Source organism: Ptychodera flava, chromosome 18, assembly GCF_041260155.1.
Source record: "Ptychodera flava strain L36383 chromosome 18, AS_Pfla_20210202, whole genome shotgun sequence".
NCBI lineage: Eukaryota > Metazoa > Hemichordata > Enteropneusta > Ptychoderidae > Ptychodera > Ptychodera flava.
The window spans coordinates 86,462-108,521 of record NC_091945.1 but is presented as its reverse complement, the minus strand read 5'-3'; the positions used below and the strand labels follow the sequence as shown (position 1 = coordinate 108,521).

Genomic DNA, 22,060 nt, shown 5'->3' with positions numbered 1-22,060 from the left:
TAACATCGTGTGCATCATTGCCCATCGAGGCGAATGTTATAGCGCTCTAATGTAAACTACTTCAATTCAGTTCAGTTCAGTTCATATCAATGCAGTGTTCATTGTCATTCGTTACAATAAGAAAAGGATACTTATCAAAAATAATAAATATATATATATATATATATATATATATATATATATATATATATATATATAAAATATATATATATATTATATAAATATAAGATATAACTTTATGCAGAATATGAAATGTGGGGTAATCTTAAAAAATATCTGTTTCTTGGATAAATGTTGTGAGGTATATCATGCTATCTGTATTGCTCATTATGTAGCAAAAGTTGGCTTGCAAATCCCAGTTGTTGAAGTTTTTTTAATTGTTGACTGCTATCGAGTCTAACAATTTTTGTCGTGATTGTGTATGACATGGACAACACATGATATAATGAAATTTGTCCTCAACTGAGTTGGTATCACACCTATTACAAATTCTGTCCTCAGCTTTTAGTTTTGGTCTCATGTGTCTACCTTTCTCAATCATCAGATTATGGTCACTTATTCTCAGCTTGGTTATGTATTTTCTGTCATTTTTATCCTTGATACAGCTTAAATACTTTTCCATTTTAAAATCCGTTTTAAACTTTCTATAAATGCGTAATTTGTTATTCTCTCCTGATGATGTCTTTTCTGCATTAACTTCATTTTTCCATTTTAAAATGTAGTCATTACTTATCTTATCTGTTAAGTTTTTCACACTATGTTTATCATTTTGCCAAAAATTACCAACACTCTCCAATCCTGTAATTTCTTGCATTGCAGTTGCCCATGCCATGTTATTGTTAGTACCATAAAAATACCATCACCTCATGGATCAAAGTATTTTCTTTCCTAGTGTATGTTCTATACCAATATTTAACCATCATTTTCTTGATAAAAGTTAAAAGAGAATGCCTGCCCATCTCACCTCTCACTGCTAAATTTTTTGCTGACTGCCATTAACTTTGAGAAGTATTTTACACAACTTAAGATTCAATTTTTCAATCGGTGTCTATCTGAATATTTCTCAGTTCCCCAAATTTCACATCCGTAAGTTAGTATAGGCCTAATAACATGGTTAAAAATATGAATCCATGCATGAATATTTATGTTAGCTGATGAACTGACAACTTTTCTAATATAAAAGAACACTTTCAGTGCCTTCTTGTATAGAGTCTCCTTTGCAATGTCAAACTTCCCATTACATTTGAAGTCTATGCCTGTAGCTTTGAACAATATCTAATTTCGTACTATTATAATAAAAGTTATATTTATGACGAAGGACCCTAGCATTCTTGTTGAAAAAATGACTTTACATGAGCAAAACTAAAAATTAAACTAAAGGAATACCAATATTGAACACTGAATCTGTAATGAAGTGAGTGGAAAAATTGCACTCAGAAATGATATACGAGAAAAGTCATGGTTTCAATTTAAAAAGTAATAGGAAATGACAAGAGAATATAGTGACATCATCAAAACATGATGAGAGCACATAAATAGTGATGATGATGTATTTGTTTACATTCTAATCACAGAAGAGCAAAATATCATATACACAGTTATGCATTCTTTATTGGATCAAAATATTTGACTGCTCAGTTAATTTTGATTTGAATACATTTAATGTTGATGTACATCAAGCTGTAATGATTTATCATCTTTTTATTATTAAACCACAGGGAGTGTAATTAACTTTTCCAAAGTTTTTTCACATTCTTAGTACTTTCTTATTTTCTCATTTGTTAGACCGTCGAAGAGGTGATAAAAGAGATCGTCGTCATAGAGACAGAGTACACAGAAGCAGAAGTCAGGAGAGACGTGAAAAGGAAGGATGGCACGGCAACAAGGGCACTCTTGTCAAACGCAGTGGTCAGTTGTAGTTGCCTTTTGTGTTTTTTTTGTCATACTTGAAAATACCTTGAGACAGAATAGGGAAAAGGCGGGACAAAAATACATGGATTGAAAACCTCTGAAATGCTCTGTACTTTGCTTCCTTTTCATGTCATTGTCTGTTCCTTTGAAAATGAACCCATTCATTCTGAAATGCAAGGCCTTATCTTTAGTTGTCTAGTTGTTTATATCTATAAATGCAACCTATGAATAAATACTATCAGTGTAGTATTTGCATTTAATCGAGAGTTGTCGGCGTTCTCCTTTTCCAATCTCGGTCAGCTGTCCAAGGAACTTGATTCCATTGTTCTTCAGTACCCATGCATTTCATGTTCTCATGCATGTTCAAAAATCTGTCAACAGACGAAAGGACTGAAGTGAAAAAGGAAGAAGTAGAAGATGTTGATATCTTAGAGGTCAATGCCAGTGGTAACGAGGTGGTCAGCAGTGCCGCTGACTCCTCAGAGGCAGAGTCAGGTGGTGAGGAACATGCATCTCACTCTGAATCTGAGGCCGATGATGCTGAAGCTAGTGGGGATGAAAGCTCTGCAGAGGAGTCAGAATCAGGCGATGATGAGTCTGGGTCAGCATCAGATTCAGAATCAGGATCAGGTAATACAAGTTTTGTAGTAATTAATTTATCTGGTACATGTATGTTTCACCACATGATAGAATTAAAGGTGGACTACATGTTCAGTTTTGAATGTACAATCACTAAAGGAAAATGGAACAATAGACCTCAAATACATAAAAAAACTTGCTTTGAAATTCAAAGAGATATTTCATAGCACGATGCATGAATGTTAGGTTAGGTCCTCAGGTCTTTTAAGTTTGCTAATGTTCTTGAAATTCTCAAATTTGTATAATAAGTACTGATGGAAATGTTTTTATTTCTGATTATGAAAGAGAATGGTTTAAACTTCGTGTAAAGTTTAAGCAAAAGTGTGACATTTTCAGTTACGAGGCATGTACAAATATACCTTGATTTGTCAATTCTCTTGATCTTTTTACAGAAGAGGAGAGCAGCAGTGGTAGCAGTAGTAGTAGTCAGAGTGATAGCGACAGTGACAGAGATGAATTCAATCAAGATAAAGACAGAAGAGATGTCGGTGAGTTGTTCAAATCACCCCATTGTTTTGTGGTGTGTTCTTCAACTTCAAGTTCTCTTTTAATAGGAAGAATGTGATCTATTGGATGTAAATGATCTTCTAAAATAAATTTTGGGTAATTGCTAACTTTACTCAGTGAGTTTAGAAATCTTCAAGCTTAAAGGGCTTACCAATTTGTTGTCTCTTTATGTATTATATGCTAATTTTGCTAGTCATGTAAAGATTACATTGCCATATTATTTGTTGTGCACTGCGATCAGTTCAGGTTTATTAGTCCCCACGGACACTGTCCGGGGGACTTATAGGTATGGTCATGTCCGTCCGTCCGTCCGTCCGTCCGTCCGTTCACGCAGGTATCTCAGAGATGCCTGGAGCGATTTCATTCAAACTTGGTACAAGGATTACTTCATATGTCATACATATGCACGTCGATTTGTTTTGTGATACTATCCAATATGGCCGCAGGCGGCCATTTTATTACAATTGTTCATGTACAAAGCCTAACTCACCCTTACGGAAATTGAGATCTACATCTAGTCCACATTAGATCTACCGGTACAGTAGACTTTATTTTAATTGGGCAGTAGATGAACTGCTTCATCTACTTCTGTGCATACTAATGAGGTCATAGTTCAGAGAGTAGATGAAATGTAGACAAAATGTGGATGAAAAATTAGATGAAATTTAGATCTCAGGTAGATGTAATGTAGACAAGATGTAGATCTATTGCTTCGTCTACTTTTGTGCATATTAATCATCAGGTCATAGTTTAGAGAGTAGATAAAATGTAGATGAAAGGCAGACAAGATGTAGATGGAACAAATTACGTAAATTAGTGAGGCATGGAGATCTTGCAAAAGTGTTGAAAATGAAAATGTAAGTATGTTAACATGTCAATCAATTTTTAGACTTTAACCCTTTCACCCCAGTTCCCTGTGTACAGGTCCAACTTTACCATAGAAAACAATGGATTTGGGACAAACCATGGTGGTGAAAGGGTTAAAAATTGACCGGTGGCCATGGTGTAGCACAGGCTAGGGCTGCAGTTCATGATGAGTATCACAATATTGCATATCACATCAACATCCTCTTGATGTAATTTGGTGGCAACTTCACTGAGCACCATGGTATCATGGACCTTTGCATAACATGAGATATCTCACGCTGGAAAAATCAATCATTCAATGACCGATCATGAGTGGTATTCAGGTCGATATAGAGAGTAGAACATTGTGCATGCTTAAATAGGCCTACTCAAATTTTTCAAAATCTTTCTCAACTGTACATACATCATTACATGATTAACAGAACAAACTGCCAACAAAGCATTTCAGTACATTCAACGACGCTTTATTAAAAATTTAGAACTGACATATTCTACATGTTACACAATCAAAATTCATATGGTCGTGGTATTAAAACAGGCGATCAACAAACCTTGCCTACCTCACGGCCTACCTTACAAGTTGCATTACAAATTACCACAGTACCAGTACAGCTGTATACTGGCAGTGTAGAGGCACTGCCATCGTCAAGTTATCGATGCCAACCTATGTCTCAACCCGATGTAATTCTCGATCGGAACACTTTCTATGCATATCAAATTGATGTCACATTGTTTCCAAGGTGTACAGATGACAAAATGTGCTTGAAAAATAAGATTTGTTGAAGTACGAATTGTGAGCAGGCTGGCTTCTCTCCCCGATATGCATTGATATGCTGAACCGTTGAAAACATGGCGCCTTCTGATTGGGCAGATCTTCCATGTAGCCGACATGAACACGAAGTGTCTGTTACCGGCTACCAAAAACTATGAAAAATAGTAAAGAATGAGCTACAAAATCACTATCAGTTTTAATTTGCAGGTAGAATAAGCCTGTGCCTTTGTATAAAGTACTATAAAAATAGCAGAAAGTGAGCAACCAGCTGAAAGTCAGTAGAGGAGACCTTAACCGCATATCATTTGCATCTCATTGTCGGCTACATGGACTGTGTGCCTCTGATTGCGCATGCGCATAAGGTCAACTCTCACAGTTGACCCGGAAATCGAAGCCAGTTACAAGGTCATTTGCTCTAAAAGAGCAAGAGGTGGAGGCTGAAAGGTGGTGGGGAGATCAGTCCATGCGCGAACTCTCCATGAAAATGCAAGAAAATACGTCGCTCAGGTGAAGAAATTACTTAAAGCAGTACTGGTAATTTTTAAAGCTGACTCGTGTCACTTCTTGGTCTTTTTGCCAGAGGTCCATATATCTTTCTTTCATGAATTTGACTTTGTTTTGTACCGTCTATTTACTGTCTGTCTGTGCTGTTTTGTCTATGTTTACAACTATTGTCTTACAATTTTGACCTAGTGTTATTGGATTATGGATTGGTATGATTGCGATTATTTTTTTATGCATGTGTACTGAAATGCCATTGCCAAAATAACACTGTACTGTAGTCTTATCTGTTACATGGCAATGATAACAATGTCAATACAATTATTTGTAAGTTGACAGAGATAGGGCCGTGGCTGCTGATTTTCACATGATTCAGAAGTGACTTAATGATACTCAGAAAGTTTTATATGAGGATAGTTTTGATTTTATTTTTTACAATACAGGGATGCTCAACGGAAAGTAGACGATGAGATTAAATGATACCTTACTCAATTACCAATTTACATCAGACACTTTATTTCTAAAACTACACTAGTACCTCACAATATTGCTTGCGAGCGGCAAGTTCTCAAAGACAAGAACAAATACCAGACCTAAATGATTCCTTAACATAACAGTCGCTTGCCTGCTTCTCTGCCGACATGAGTGCCTTATCTCTTTCCACTGCTTTATTGCCGTAATCTTATACCACGATACTAATTACACAGTGACAAAAGACAACTGTAGTTCTTGCTGAAGAAGTATAAAAGAGTATTTCTTGCGGGGAATCTAGCTCTGCCATAGCGGTGACGGTCTGTGACATTAGCAGTGACACGTGTTTTGTCATTTGGTACAACTTTTTGATGATAAAAATCTTTACTAAGAGGCCTTTAGGTTACCAAAAATAAACACCATCGACGCGATTGTCGATGGCACCTCAAATATATTCGTGAATGCATCTTCCAAAAGTGAAGTATATACGAAAGTGAAAGCAACAAATTTGTTCGAACTGGGTATTGTCAGTACTCCCTAACTAGCTTATATACAGTGCAGCTTACGCAGTACAAATTAGTCACATGTAAAAACAACTTGCGTGCATGCCTGGCTAGCCTTTCAAAAAGTTTATTTTCTAGCTACGTATGTTGCAAATTGGTTTTGATCATTTTGAGTGAAACAGCTTCTGAACCCTTGACTTGAATGCTAGGCGCTCTCTGATCTTTGACCCAATCGGATCAGCATAATTTATAGATCTTTTTCGTCAGACACATTAGCAGAGCGTATTGTGATTTTGCAACAAAGTGTTTAGATTGATACTTTTAATAGTTTGACGTTCAGAGGTCGTGAACTTGTTACAAAGTGTGTCCACTGTTACAGTATAGTAGTCATTTTGAAAAAAAATCAATTTGTTTGAACTCGTGACGACTGCTCAGTACTCAACATCGCGTCCGCGTCGGCCGGTCTACCCGGCGATGACGTTCATTTCAGCAAGAACTACAGTTGTCTTTTGTCGCTGTGTAATTAGTATCGTGGTATAAGATTACGGCAATAAACCAGTGGAAAGAGATAAGGCACTCATGTCGGCAGAGAAGCAGGCAAGCGACTGTTATGTTAAGGAATCATTTAGGTCTGGTATTTGTTATTCTTGTCTTTGAGAACTTGCCGCTGGCAAGCAATATTGTGAGGTACTAGTGTAGTTTTAGAAATAAAGTGTCTGATGTAAATTAGTAATTGAGTAAGGTATCATTTAATCTCATCGTCTACTTTCCGTTGAGCATAACTGTAAAAGCAGCTGGGATATCAAACAGGTTCGTTTGATTGTTTGTTGGATATGAACTTGAAGCCGAGGAAATAAAGTTATCAGTTAAAGGCAGGGGGAGCCTATAAATACCCCCTATCTCCCTGGGGATTCATAATCCAACATGAGTGGCACATGGTAACAACGTCAACGAATGCTCCCCAAAAATCTTGATCTTTCAACAACCAAGGTGTAAATTAAAGCACTGTTCCAACATATTACGTTTTGTGAATACTTGTGGCATCACCCTGTTGGCGAAATTCTCTCATTTTTTCCATTTAAGTTGATTTTTTATGCCAAAACTGCTTCGATGCTGTGTTCGAAGCGTCCAACAAACAATAGATGAAAGCATTCAAACAGCTGCCAATCACGAGGGGACGCGAAAAGGTGCAAACGATCAAACATTTGTTGTGTACATCGGATCGATTACGATGTCAACAATGAATAAACGATTCTTACTACTGAACGAAAAAACTTGACCAACGGTTACTGAACACGCGCCTCAATGAATTCAGACACAAACGGACTATTTCATGGTTTCAAGCAGATTGCCTCTCCCTGTTTGTTTGTTGATCTGTGCATACCTGTAGGCCTATGAATGGGTGATGTGTGTGTTGACCTGCAGTACGATATTTTTTGCTCACGTGTTCACACACGTGAGCATATGGTTTAGCCATGTCTGTCTGTGTGTGTGTCTGTGTGTCTGTATCCCCATTATCTCAAAAACGGCTGAACGTATTCAGTCAAATTTGGTAGACATCTTCAGAATTCAAATGGCTAGAACTGAAAAGGTTTTGGTGGGCGTGGCTTGCATATTAATGAAGTTATCACAGTTTTAATTTTTGTGATACATGGTAGTCTATGGGAAGCATGATGACCATGGTTTCTGGACATCTCGACCCCTAACCAACTCGACCCCAGTCAACTCGACCCGCTACCAACCTAACCCTGGTTAGACCTTATAGCCTTGCTCCTTCATGCCAAATATCAAGTCCACAGGATTTGCCAATTTTCAGAAGAAGATTTTAAAATATTATTTTTCTGATTTTTCAGTGACCTTTGACCTCCCTATACCTATGCAGCTAAGCTATGGCAATGGCTTATTCTGGCCTATGTTAAAGTCCAAGACAGCCAGCGTCTATTGGACAATGGCCAGTAGGGGACCAAATTGCACTCCACAATTTTGGGGATTCAACTTGACCTTTGACCTTGGCATCTTCCTGCAACTCATTTATTATGCGCATATCTAATTCTGAGCCAGGTAATAGAGCTAGAGGTCTGATTTTTGGTATATAGGGATAACTTAGCAATAAAATTTTTTTGACAAAATGTCATGTGACCTCATGACCTTTGACCTTGAATATACGTATATGTCCATAACTAAGTAACCACAAGTGCTACACCCTTCATATTTGGTATGATGGGAGACCTTATGACATCACATCCTGTACCTCATTAATTATGTGCATATCTAATTCTGAGCCAGCCAATAGAGCTAGAGGTCTGATTTTTGGTATATAGGGATAACTTAGCAATACAATTTTTTTGACAAAATGTCATGTGACCCCGATGACCTTTGACCTTAAATACACGTATATGGCCATAACTAAGTAACCAGAAGGGCTACACCTTTCATATTTGGTATGATGGGAGACCTTATGACACCACATCCTGTACCTAATTAATTATGTGCATATCTAATTCTGAGCCAGCCAATAGAGCTAGAGTTCTGATTTTTGGTATATAGGGATAGCTTAGCTATACAATTTATTTGACACAATGTCATGTGACCTCAATGACCTTTGACCTTAAATATACCTATATGTCCACAACTTGGTAACCACAAGTGCTACAGACTTCATATGTGGTATGATGGGAGACCTTATGACACTGCATCCTGTACTTCATTAATTATGCGCACAATCTAATTTTTCTTTTGCTCTAATGCTGCCACTTGTGTCGAAACCCGGTCATCGCTGCTTGCAGCTATATTTATTATTATTATTCTTTTTCTTCTTCTTCTTCTTCCGTCCTCTAAATGCAACTGCCAGGCAAACACCGTTGCACCTAGAGACTTCAAATTTGGCACATAGGTAAAACGCCTCACAAGTAATTTTTTGATCACATGACCATAACAATGGGTCACGTGACCTGGCAGCCATATTGAAATTAAACTTTCAACTTGGCTTAATTTGCATAAAAGTAAACCAATGAAAATTCTGTCAGACATTTTTGTAGACCATAGGGCTAGGCTCCTTCATGCCAAATTTCAAGGTCATCAAAGGACATTTTTACTTCAGCCAATTCCTAATTTGCATATTAAATGAATTTTCATACTTAGGGATATTCATCTGAATTGACTTGATCAAAATTGATATAACTTGCTATGTACATTTCAGACACTGTAATACAATATTATTGAAAGTCATTAAGCATTTTCTCTTCAGCCAATTCCTAATTTGCATGTTTATGAACTTTCCTAATTAGAGATATATATCTGAATTGACTTGACCAAAGTTGACAAAACTTGCCACATATATTGCAGATACCATGATACAACATTGACAATCATTAAGCATTTTTACTTAAGTCAATTCCTAATTTACATATTTAATGAACTTTGCTTATTAGGGATATATACTTGTATTTACTTGATCAAAGTTGGCAAAACATGACAACATTGATGATTATACCTGGTTAAAACAATATCAAAAGTCTTTCACATTTTCATGTCAGCTAATTTACAATTTGCATATCTCATGAGCTTTCACAGCTCGGCATATATGGCTTGCAGGACTTGGCCAACGGTAATTACACTTGCTATATAAAATGGTGATACAATGACAGCAGTCAAAGAACTTTAATATTTTTATTTCAGCTAATTACATATTTGTATACTTCATGACCTTTGAGAAATCTAAATTTTACTATAACCCAAAAGGGATTCGAACCCCCACACACTCACGGCAACATCGCCTAGCTGATAGGCCTCGCACAAAACCAGTCGGCTACTGCTTCAAACCCAAAAGAGTTGGTCACAGTAACCGACTTAGATGTTGCAATTCTGTGCGCGACCGAACAACACGGCTCGGCGGTGATTATTGTTCATTATGTTGATCATAATACTTTCAATGAAGTTGCAAACATGTGGCAAAGGTTCAAATTTACACATAACTGTATGAAACACGTGAGCATTTTCAGTTCATATCTGGTACGATAGATCGCTTTTGGAAGTATGTTGTGGCATAGCCCTGCGTACGATGACGTGTATTCGCGGCGTTATACGGCCTCCCACCACAGCTCTGCTGATTACCATGGACAAAACCGGCAACATGCGGATCCAGTTTAGACGGAGCACGAAAAACTACTTTCTAACTGTTTTCGGCCGAAATCAACTCGATTCCGATCTACATGTATGCAGCCTACCCAAAACAATCAACTGCTCACAGACTGCGAAAAAAAATGCTCTCGTGACGTCCAAAACCGTTGTTTGCTCGCGATGCACAGTCAATGGCTCATGCAGTGGACGGGCATTGGATACGTTCATGCCACGATTACATGTATACAGGTGCCCATGAGCTTCATTATTTCCTGTCGGGTCGGGGCGATGAAACTAAATCGTGATTGATTCATCTCTGTCGGATTTGACCAAAAAGAGACACTTGACATAGATTATAGCATCAAATGTTGACCGTTCAGACTGAAACATGATAAAAGGTCTGAAGATCGCCGTGATCGGTGATGTCGTTCTTCTCTATACGTTTTTCTGAGCTAGTTTTACTAAATTGTTCGAGTATTAGCTGACGTTTTTTTGAAAACTTAATCAACTTTTCTTTCCCAACCAGGGCACAACATACCTTTTTTACTTTCATGGTAACCTAGGATGAATTAAATCACAGATTAATAGACTCTTATGTTCTTCCTCGATTGCCTGTTACTGATTTTGGTATCCCGATATCGATATTGCGTTCGCACTCAAGTGTCTTGAAACTTACTTCATTCACTGAAATAGTTTTCGGACAAACTCAAGAAATTTGACAACTACTAACAAATAGTCTGCAAAATTTACAGACACAAGTAATAATAATTATGGTCATTTTACCGTCTTTTTTACCATTTTTGCCATCTTTAGATAAACGGACTCGTTTAACGGAAACAGTATATAACGATCTGAGTTCCCATATTTTTACCCTACCGTGCGAGTGTAGTATTCGAACAACTGAGATCATCATCTTACGCTGTTCCGAGTGGTCTGGAGATTTTTTATAATATACAATAAATTGACCTTATCAAAATTAATTACTCTGTTTTACATTGCTTGGATATTGATATTTTTTCCGTACGTTTTGACTGTTGATTTGAAGTCTTTTGATTCTCCATTGGCAGCAGCACATGTACGATTACAACCGCCATGTGATGACCAGAGTGTGATTGTAAAGTTGTCGGGAAGTTGTTCAGAAGAAAATCATTTTGTATTTAGAGGCTTCAGTTCGGGATTTTTCAAGATAAACAAATCATTATACATTTCCTACGTCTTTGAAACGGGGATTACGGTAATGTGATGAATGTGATGAAAATTTTGTGAACGTCTTTGCAATGTGTTCCCACGATGAGTGTGAACTGATTCTTTGTTAGTAAAAATCGTCAGAAATGGTCCAGTGACCGTGATAAAATAAACACAGATGCAAAACCATTGTGAGGAAGATAGTAAGAATTCACATTGCATATTTGCTGTCGTATTTCTCAGCAGGAATAATAATTTTTACACGTTGTGTATAAGAACAGCAAGCAGGTGTTCGGCGGTCAATTGCTTCTATCATAATGATCTTGATCGCAGCTATTTGGCGAGAAGACAGCAGGTACTTATAATCTCGCAAAATTATTGATATCATGTCATTGTGTTGAAAATTTTCGATCGGAGGCAGCTCAAATCAACAGCCGTGATTATTCGGAATCGTGTTCTCACTGGACACCGAACTACCTGCTATCAACAGTACGTTATGTACCATCGGCGTAACACATTGGTCGTAATCTTGTCTAATTCTGCCCCGCCGTTTGTACCGTCCAGGAATTTCAAAGCTAGATTTTTTCACCCTGACATATAATACAGCGACCTTGCACACTAATGATCATTCCACTGTTCTGTTGGGGTTTGTTGGTGCTCTGTGGCCCCGGTAAGATTTTTTCAATACGATAGACAGTTTGAAATTTTTTCAAGGTAAATTAGTATATTCCCAGTTTGTGGGGTAAAGTTTCTGGAGTGAAAGTTTGAGTTGACGCTGATAGAGTAGACGTCGAGCCCGGCACAGTTCACTGGGACCCGGTCGGTTTGGGGTTGTGTTGTCCAGAAACCTGCAGCAGAGTTCTGTATGATCACCGTTCGGCATTCGGGTGATTTTTTGGTCAAAGTAATGCAGTAACAATGTACGCCAGATTTTTTGTGTTGTTTTTGTCACAACCGTCATACGCGTATACGGACGATTTTCGATTAAAACGGTAGTAATATCCAGTGCTCGTAAATGCGTGCAAAATTTATTCAGCGACTGTTTACGCAGCAGTCGTAAATACGACTAGGATTTACCACCACGTAACAATTGTAAACACCGCATCAACAGTCCATACGAAAATTTTGTGCTGAATCGAGGGAGATAACAATTGCGGTAGAAAAGGTCAGTCCATCATCCGTCAAAGTTGTTGATCGGAAAAATCTTCACTGAGCGCCAACTACATGAGTGGCTGTTATAGTTGTACACGTAGTTCTGTGGGCTTTCCACTGTCCCTTGTTACGAGCTATGTTCAAAGTGCGTCAAGCTACGAATATTTTCATGTACTGAGTTACAGACATCGGTGAAGTACCGGGTACATTGATTTTGTTCAAAACCACTGCCTGTTTGTTCCTCGTGTTGTTTTTTGTGTCCCTAACGTCGACTGGCTCTATGTGCGTACAAACATAGCAGTCGGGATTAAGATTTTCTGGATATTATTTATTCCGCCTCTGACGCAAAGATACACACTGTTTTACATGTGCCACTCCTAGGCCCTGGGATTCGATTTCATACCTTAACAAATAGCTCACTTGTATATTTATGAAGTTTTGTAATTAGTCACATAACTCCAAAAAAAAACTTACGAATTAGATCAGGGTCCGGCCCGTGGTTAGATGCTACTGTATTGACCCATCTGAAGAAAGTATCAATGAAAACATTGATTTTTTTATTCTTTTTATTGTGATTCACTTTAAAGTCACTTTTTCAAAAATTAATTACTGGATAATCTTTACATTTTGAACTTTACCACAAAATTGTAGTTTGATCCCTGTGATATTTTGCATTTGTGTTCCTCGAATTAAACAGGAGTGCCTTAGGATGAAAAGAAAATTAATTCACTAATTTCTTCTCTCTATTGTTGTACAGTATATATTCAAATGTAAGGTAAAATGTCTTGTCTTTTACTGATGCCTTCTCGCATGGAGCCTGCAGTTTGCCAATCATAGAATTTGAAGGGATTGGATTGTTGGACATAGTATACAGCAAGAAACAGTACATTAGATTAAATGTAGACAAGATGGGGATTTTTTAAGTAGAAGTAGATGAGTCTTTGTTTGCCTAAGTGAATTTTGTAGATGAAACTCCCTTAGATTAGATGGTAGATCAGTGTACACTATAGGGAAAAAGCGCGTGACTAGAACGAGAAACTGACGCCTTCTCGCAATCGGTGAGAATCTGTTCTTATTCTCACTGCTGTCGGTGAGAAAATTTTAATCTCCGCTGGAGATTGGTGAGAATGCACTCCTTGGCGAGAATCAAGTGTGAGAATAAATTCTCACCGGTGAGAATGGAAATTCTCACTAAGTACAGCGAGAATTGAAATTCACTGGCGAGAATCATCAAGACTCGCCGTTCGGAGTCTTTATGATTCCGCCAATGAACAGCAAGTCTTGATGATTCTCGCCAGTGAATTTCAATTCTCGTTGTACTTAGTGTGAATTTCCATTCTCACCGGTGAGAATTTGTTCTCACACTTGATTCTCGCCAGGAGTGCATTTCTCACCAATCTCCAGTAGAGATCAAAATTTTCTCACCGACAGCGGTGAGAATAGGAACAGATTCTCACCGATTGCGAGAAGGCGTCAGTTTCTCGTTCTAGTCACGCACTTTTTCCCTATAGTGGTAGATCAAGCGTAGACGAAGTTAGTGCGAAATGTAGACATAGTCATGTCTGGTGTGGACAATATCTGTAGACAAAGCTTCATGTAGACAAACTGCTGTGGCTGTTCATCTACAAAACCCTGATGTAGATCTACATAAAGTCTACTGCAAACGGTCCGTAGATCTACTCTCATCTACTGTGGACATAGGTTTTCCGTAAGGGCAGACATGTTTCAACCAATTGTATTCAAAGTTGGTACAAGGACATTGACCAATGTCATACATATGCATGTCATTTGTTTTGTGATATGATCCAATATGGCTGCCGTGTGGCCATTTTGTTACGATTTTTTCATGTACAGAGCCATGAGTCAGGCATTATAATCTCAACCGATTTTATTTAAAGTTCGTACAAGGACATTGACCTATGTCATACATATGCACATCAATTTGTTTTGTAATACCGTACAATCCAATATGGCCGCCAAGCGGCCATTTTTTGCTCACGTGTGAACACGTGAGCATATGTCGCAGCGATGTCTGTCTGTCTGTCTGTCTGTCTGTCTGTCTGTCTGTCTGTCTGTCTGTCTGTCTGTCTGTCTGTCTGTCTGTCTGTTGGTCCATTTTCTCAAAAACGGCTGAACGTATTTCAGTCAAATTTGGTAGACATCTTCAGAATTCAAATGGCTAGAACTGAAAAGGTTTTGGTGGGCGTGGCTTGGATATTAATGAAGTTATGAAGTTTTAATTTTTCTGTTACGCCGCGTATGACAAGTGAAACAATCGACTGTTTGAGGGCGCTGTGAAATGTGCTTGTCCAGGTTGGCTACAGCTGGATAGCACTGGTTTCAACCACGGTCCCTCCGTGTTTCAACCTCGTATTGAACATTAAAAATATGATATTTTATTACTCATTCAACTCACTATTCAAGATAAAATATCGTTTAGCAAATTAGCTTTATCCTTGGTAATTGATTGTTTCCCTCGCTGCTCGATCGCCAGAAATGAGTACATACGTTCTCTACCTAGCCTCATGGCATGGAAGTGCTGATGAATAATAACTTTGGGTCAAGGTATTGAAGTGTCCAATCAGGTTCGTGCACAGAGTCCAAGGCCATGACCTACTTCATGTACTTCTGCACTGTTTTGATTTTGCTTTGCCAAGAAACGTGTTCGTCATTGTCCATAGAAGTATGTTTGCTCTCCTTTGAGGTTGTTTGTGAAACAAATTCCGGGATAGGCCTTGGAATGCATACGATCAGCATCGCGGCAGTGCATGTAGCTAGCCCTACGAGTATGACGAGAGTGTCCGGCTTTGGCTACGCCGCCTCCCACCTCCGTAGGCGGCGTAGCCAAGCCGGACACTGTCGCCATACTCGTAGGGCTATGCATGTAGCGTACCATGCTTGTGTAACTGCCGAGCTCAACGTGCATTCACGGTTGATACTCGTGTACAATCATGATGTGTTCAATTCTGATGAAGATTCATAAGGGGTGGACCATTTGATATCCTGGGGGGGCTTGGAAGATTTGGGGAAAAAAAAAGATGCCAGGTGGAGTTGCTCGAAAAAAAAAATCTGGCTTTAGGTGGCTGATGGAAAAAAAATTATGGACCATTGCGACTCGGAAAAAAAAATCTTGGCAATTGTTCGATACACACTGCAGCATCAATAAAATCAAGCAGTAGCTCTAGAGTTTTATAAAGCATAAACCATTTCAAGCTTGAGGAACAATAACTGAATATGAACAATTGTACAGTATACATGACCTTCTGATTAGAGGAAGTATGCTGAAATTGAAATTGCTCACCAGTGTTTTCCAGAAATGTGTAAATCTGAATGTAAGGATTTTGTCAAAATACCACAAGAAGAGAGACAGCCTGCAAACATTTTACTATTATCGTTTGCGCATAGAAAACTCATAACAATGAAAAAATGCGTAGACTCAAACCAATGCGTATATTATTACGCATTGGATCGACTCTCTACACATTTTTTCATTGTTATGAGTTTTCTATATACGCATGTTTTATTCGTAAATGCGAACACTGTTATAGTGAATTATCTTACCAATGTTTTTCTTAACAAAAGCGAATGTGTTTTGATTAGAATTGAATGAGTTTGATGGTTTTGGGGAAACTACTATGTGGTAATGAAGAATGGGAAATGGGCAATGAAATGAGCAGACAGCAGGTGATTTAAGATTAAATGTTACATCTTCGCTGCAAATAAAACCATAAGTGTGTCATAAATAATACAAACAAAACAAAATCATGTTTGTTTGTTTTGTTGTATGTGAGCCACGTCTAAGACACACAACAAAAGTACTGTTTCAGTCAGTAAATGTCCCTCAGATGCCACCAGAGAAAACCATTTCCACTCCAAAATTTCATTTTTCGCCTTGCGAGAGGGGGGACACCCCCCTCTCGCGCTCTCCCCCCCTCGTTCGCTACGCTCACTCGCCACTCAGTCGATTCGCTCCCTCGCAGTCCACCCGTCTACTTTCTTAAATTACCCAGCTTCTTTTAATGTAAGGACAACAACAACAAGTAAATGCCATAAATGTACATGATTTTACAAATATGTTTTTGTAAAGTGAATCAAAAATGTACATGTATTTACATAACTTCATTTAGTTTCTTGAATTTAGTCTGTGTGTTAGAACAGCATCTTGTTACTAGGTGTGAAAAACCAAGCACACAAACATTGCACCGAAATTTGGTAAAAAAAAAAAATATCTCGAAGAAGGAAAGTGAAAAAAAAAGTTGCCAGCATATGCCCTGTAGAAAAAAAATAATTCATGGTGAAGCACGTGGAAAAAAAAATAATGGCTCTCCACCAATCTTCCAAGCCCCCCCCAGGATATCAAATGGTCCACCCCTAAGTCTTACTTTTGCAGTCTTTTTTCCGTACGATAATCCCGACAATACGTGTTACTGTTAGACGAGGTGGCCATTTTATGATAAGTTTCAATACTGCACAGCTACATAGCGTCACTATCGTGTGATCGAGGTACAGCGTTGTTGAACGGGATACAGAAACTCTGCAGAGGGAGAAACGATCGTTGACATGAACAGTCAATGTACTTCAGCACGTAGTCCGCAGATAGCGGATCGAGAAAATAAACGTGTCCCAGTAAATAACGGAATATTTATGTACATTAACTCGATATTAATCAAATTTCCAGCTCATCGCAAAAAATGTATTGCAAAGATTAATTTGTCACTGACAAATACTGCACTGTATGGAAAAAACAACTTCAAGTGGTATTACCCGAGACAAACACTTGTGTTGTCAATTTTGATTTCATTTCATAAACTTCATACTTCATCGAGTATCGTGTATTTCAGCCTTTGTGAAGCCATTTTATTGATATTTTCAATTTTTGTCTTGGCTTTGTTGTGGAACATGTTGAATCGTCTCCGTGGACATGTAGGCAAAAGTGTGACGGGGTCGAAGTGACTGGGTACCTGGGGCCGACCAAACCAGTGTGAATTACTGGGGTCAAAGCGGACAGCGGCCGGATGACGTGTTCCCCAAGCGAGCTACCTTCAGAAGTCTGTTTCATCGCATAAAACGTCAACTTTTAAATCCGTCATTTATTTACTGATGTTATTCTCAGCATCACAAACATATACGCCTCTGCTATGTATCACAGCAAATAGTTATATTTGAGCGCCCCGTAAATGGGATCCTCGTTTTTTTGCGAACCCGAAGTGTGTCTTGCTCAATGCATTTCCTACCCACAGCGAGGGAAACTGCCCGCGTTCCCATGCTCCCATGCACCCTTTTTCAATGCCAGTGCAACGCCATCTGTGCAAAATTTGTGGTGGTATGCTCCCTGTGATGGAAAACCTCTCTTATTCTAACAATGACGTAGTTGACTTTGGACTTCGATTTCGTAAATGTGATGTCCATGCAGTGAGTTTGGGTTGGCACGTTTATAATGCAATCTTCGCCCGCCTGCGGTCCGATATCCCGCATTTATTAGCGATATTTATCTGTTTTGACTTGACCAAAGTTGGCAAAACTTGCTATGTACATTAAAGATACTATGATACAAGATTATTGAAAGTCATTTGACATTTTTTTCAGCCAATTCCCAATATGCATATTTAATGAACCTTCCAAATTAGGGATATATACTGGCATTTACTTGATAAAATTTGGCGAAACATGCTGTGTACATTGATCATTATACCAGGTTATAACAGTATTGAAAGTCATTTTGCATTTTCATGTCAGCTAATTCATAATTTGCATAAATAGCTAACAAGCTTTCACGGTTTGGCATATAGAGCTTGAAGGACTTGACCAAAGGTAATTACACATGCTATATTGTGATACAATGACAGTACTCAAAGAAATTAATTATTTTTATTTCAGCTAATTACATATTTGAATACTTAATGACCTTTAGAATTGATCTGTGGTGAAATTCATTGTGTTGATCATAACACTTTAAATGTAGCAAAGCATGTAGCAAAGGTTCAAACTTGCACATAAATGCAATATATAATGAAACACGTGAGCATTTTCAGTTCATATCTGGTATTATGATTTTTTCATGTACAGAGCCATAAGTCAGACATGTTTCAACCGATTTTATTCAAAGTTGGTACAAGGACATTAACCTATGTCATACATATGCTCGTCAATTCGTTTCACGTCATGTAGCAGTATCATGTCAATTATTGAAGTTTCGTAATTAGGCTGATATGTCAAGAAATACTGCATCAAATTTCATGAAACTTTGTACAGATGTTAACTGATGTTAAGCTCACATTGCTTTAACATTGAAAAAGACATTTATCAGTGTCATTTTTTGCTCACGTGTTCACACACGTGAGCATATGGTTTAGCCATGTCTGTGTGTGTGTGTCTGTGTGTGTGTCCGTGTGTCTGTATCCCCATTATCTCAAAAACGGCTGAACGTATTTCAGTCAAATTTGGTAGACATCTTCAGAATTCAAATGGCTAGAACTGAAAAGGTTTTGGTGGGCGTGGCTTGCATATTAATGAAGTTATCACAGTTTTAATTTTTGTGATACATGGTAGTCTATGGGAAGCATGGTTCTGGACATCTCAACCCCTAACCAACTCGACCCCGTCACTCGACCCACTACCAACCTAACCCTGGTTAGACCTTATACCCTTGCTCCTTCATGCCAAATATCAAAGTCACAGGTCTTGCCAATTTTGAGAAGAAGATTTTTAAAGTATTATTTTTCTGATTTTTCTATGACCTTTGACCTCCCCTATACCTATGCAGCTAAGCTATGGCAATGGCTTATTCTGGCCTATGTTAAAGTCCAAGACAGCCAGCGTCTATTGGACAATGGCCAGTGGGGGACCAAATTGCTCTCCACAATTTTGGGGATTCCACTTGACCTTTGACCTTGGCATCTTCCTGCAACTCATTTATTATGTACATTTCTAATTCTGAGCTAGCCAATAGAGCTAGAGGTCTGATTTTTGGTATATAGGGACAACTTAGCAATACAAATTTTTTGACAAAATGTCATGTGATCTCGATGACCATTGACCTTAAATATGAGTATATGTCCATAACTCAGTAACCACAAGTGCTACACCCTTCATATTTGGTATGATGGGAGACCTTATGACATCACATCCTGTACCTCATTAATTATGCGCATATCTAATTCTGAGCCAGCCAATAGAGCTGGAGGTCTGATTTTTGGTATATAGGGATAACTTGGGAGGCATCATGGGCCAGTGGCTAGGGCAGTGGACTCACGATCAAAGGATGGCGAGTTCGAGCCCCGGCATGGCTGTGGTGTTGTGTCTTTGGGCAAGGCACTTTATTCCTCATTGCTTCTCCCCACCCAGGAGTGATGGGTACCTGGTAGGACAGTGGTTGTAATGTGTGTGTTTAGCTCTGCTGCGCTTATTGGCTGCACATGTGAGCTGTTGTTTGCTCCCCAGGGAGTTGAGTGGTATCATGTTAGGTCCAGTGACCAGGGGTAATAATAATTGTAAAAAGCGCCTTGATCACATGTACTTGTGGATATGTGCGCTATATAAGAACCCAATATTATTATTATTATTATTATTATGACTTTAGCAATACCATGTTTTTGACAAAATGTCATGTGACCCAATGACCTTTGACCTCAAATATACATATATGGCCATAACTAAGTAACCACAAGTGGTACCACCCTTCATATTTGGTATGATGGGAGACCTTATGACATCACATCCTGTACCTAATTAATTATGCACATATCTAATTCTGAGCCAGCCAATAGAGCTAGAGGTCTGATTTTTGGTATATAGGTATAACTTAGCAATACAATTTTTTTGACAAAATGTCATGTGACCCAATGACCTTTGACCTCAAATATACATATATGGCCATAACTAAGTAACCACAAGTGCTATCACCCTTCATATATCATATGATGGGAGACCTTATGATATCACATCCTGTACGTCATTAATTATGTGCATATCTAATTCTGAGCCAGCCAATAGAGCTAGAGGTCTTATTTTTGGTATATAGGGATAACTTAGCAATACAATTTTTTCGTCAAAATGTCATGTGACCCCGATGACCTTTGACCTCAATATACATATATGGCCATAACTAAGTAAACCCAAGTGCTACACCCTTCATATTTGGTATGATGGGAGACCTTATGACATCACATCCTGTACCTAATTAATTATGTGCATATCTAATTCTGAGCCAAGCCAATAGAGCTGGAGGTCTGATTTTTGGTATATAGGGATAACTTAGCAATACAATTTAACTTGATTTTAGTCATTGAAACTTGCTATATACATCAAAGATACTGTGATATAACATTATTGAACGTCAAAAGACATTTTTACTTCAGCCAATTCCTAATTTGCATATTAAATGAATTTTCATACTTAGGGATATTCATCTGAATTGACTTGATCAAATTGATGTAACTTGCTATGTACATTTCAGACACTGTAATACAATATTATTGAAAGTCATTAAGCATTTTCTCTTCAGCCAATTCCTAATTTGCATGTTTAATGAACTTTCCTAATTAGAGATATATATCTGAATTGACTTGACCAAAGTTGACAAAACTTGCTACATATATTGCAGATACCATGATACAACATTATTGACAATCATTAAGCATTTTTACTTAAGGTGGTTGGAAAGGCTATTTTTGCACCAATTCTTTTCTCAGAGTTAATGTCAAATTTCAAGTGTTAGAATCAAGATATTTAGTTCAAATTTTCAGGATAACTCCCTTAGTTAATATTTTCTCCAAAGAATATAAAAATTGTATATTTGCAGCCACGATTTTGAAATATGACACCAGTAAATATTAAAATTTAATTTTTCATATTTTTTTTTTACATTTGTGCCCAAATGTCTAGTTTTTTTTATTCCACAGAGAATGTTGACTACTTTTATTTGTTGAAATTTATAACTGACGCTCTAGCCTTTCCAACCACCTTAAGTCAATTCCTAATTTACATATTTAATGAACTTTGCTTATTAGGGATATATACTGGGATTTACTTGATCAAAGTTGGCAAAACATGACAACATTGATGATTATACCTGGTTAAACAATATCGAAAGTCATTTCACATTTTCATGTCAGCTAATTTACAATTTGCATATCTAATGAGCTTTCACAACTCGGCATATATGGCTTGAATTACACTTGCTATATAAAATGGTGATACAATGACAGCAGTCAAAGAACTTTAATATTTTTTATTTCAGCTAATTACATATTTGTATACTTCATGACCTTTGAGAATTAATCGGCGGTGATTATTGTTCATTATGTTGATCATAATACTTCAATGAAGTTGCAAACATGTGGCAAAGGTTCAAATTTACACATAACTGTATGAAACACGTGAGCATTTTCAGTTCATATCTGGTAATTAATTTGAATTGTGTAATTGCATATGT

General features: G+C 37.8%; 1 protein-coding gene across 1 annotated transcript in view; it reads left to right on the top strand.

The window, feature by feature from the left end:
- Positions 1 to 22,060, top strand: part of LOC139117863 (uncharacterized) — an 85,561-nt gene that overhangs the window by 10,338 nt on the left and 53,163 nt on the right. Inside the window, exons 3-5 of the mRNA XM_070681097.1 lie at positions 1,786 to 1,908; positions 2,293 to 2,541; positions 2,943 to 3,038. Coding sequence (XP_070537198.1) covers positions 1,786 to 1,908; positions 2,293 to 2,541; positions 2,943 to 3,038 — 468 coding nt within the window. The remainder of the gene's footprint in view (positions 1 to 1,785; positions 1,909 to 2,292; positions 2,542 to 2,942; positions 3,039 to 22,060) is intronic.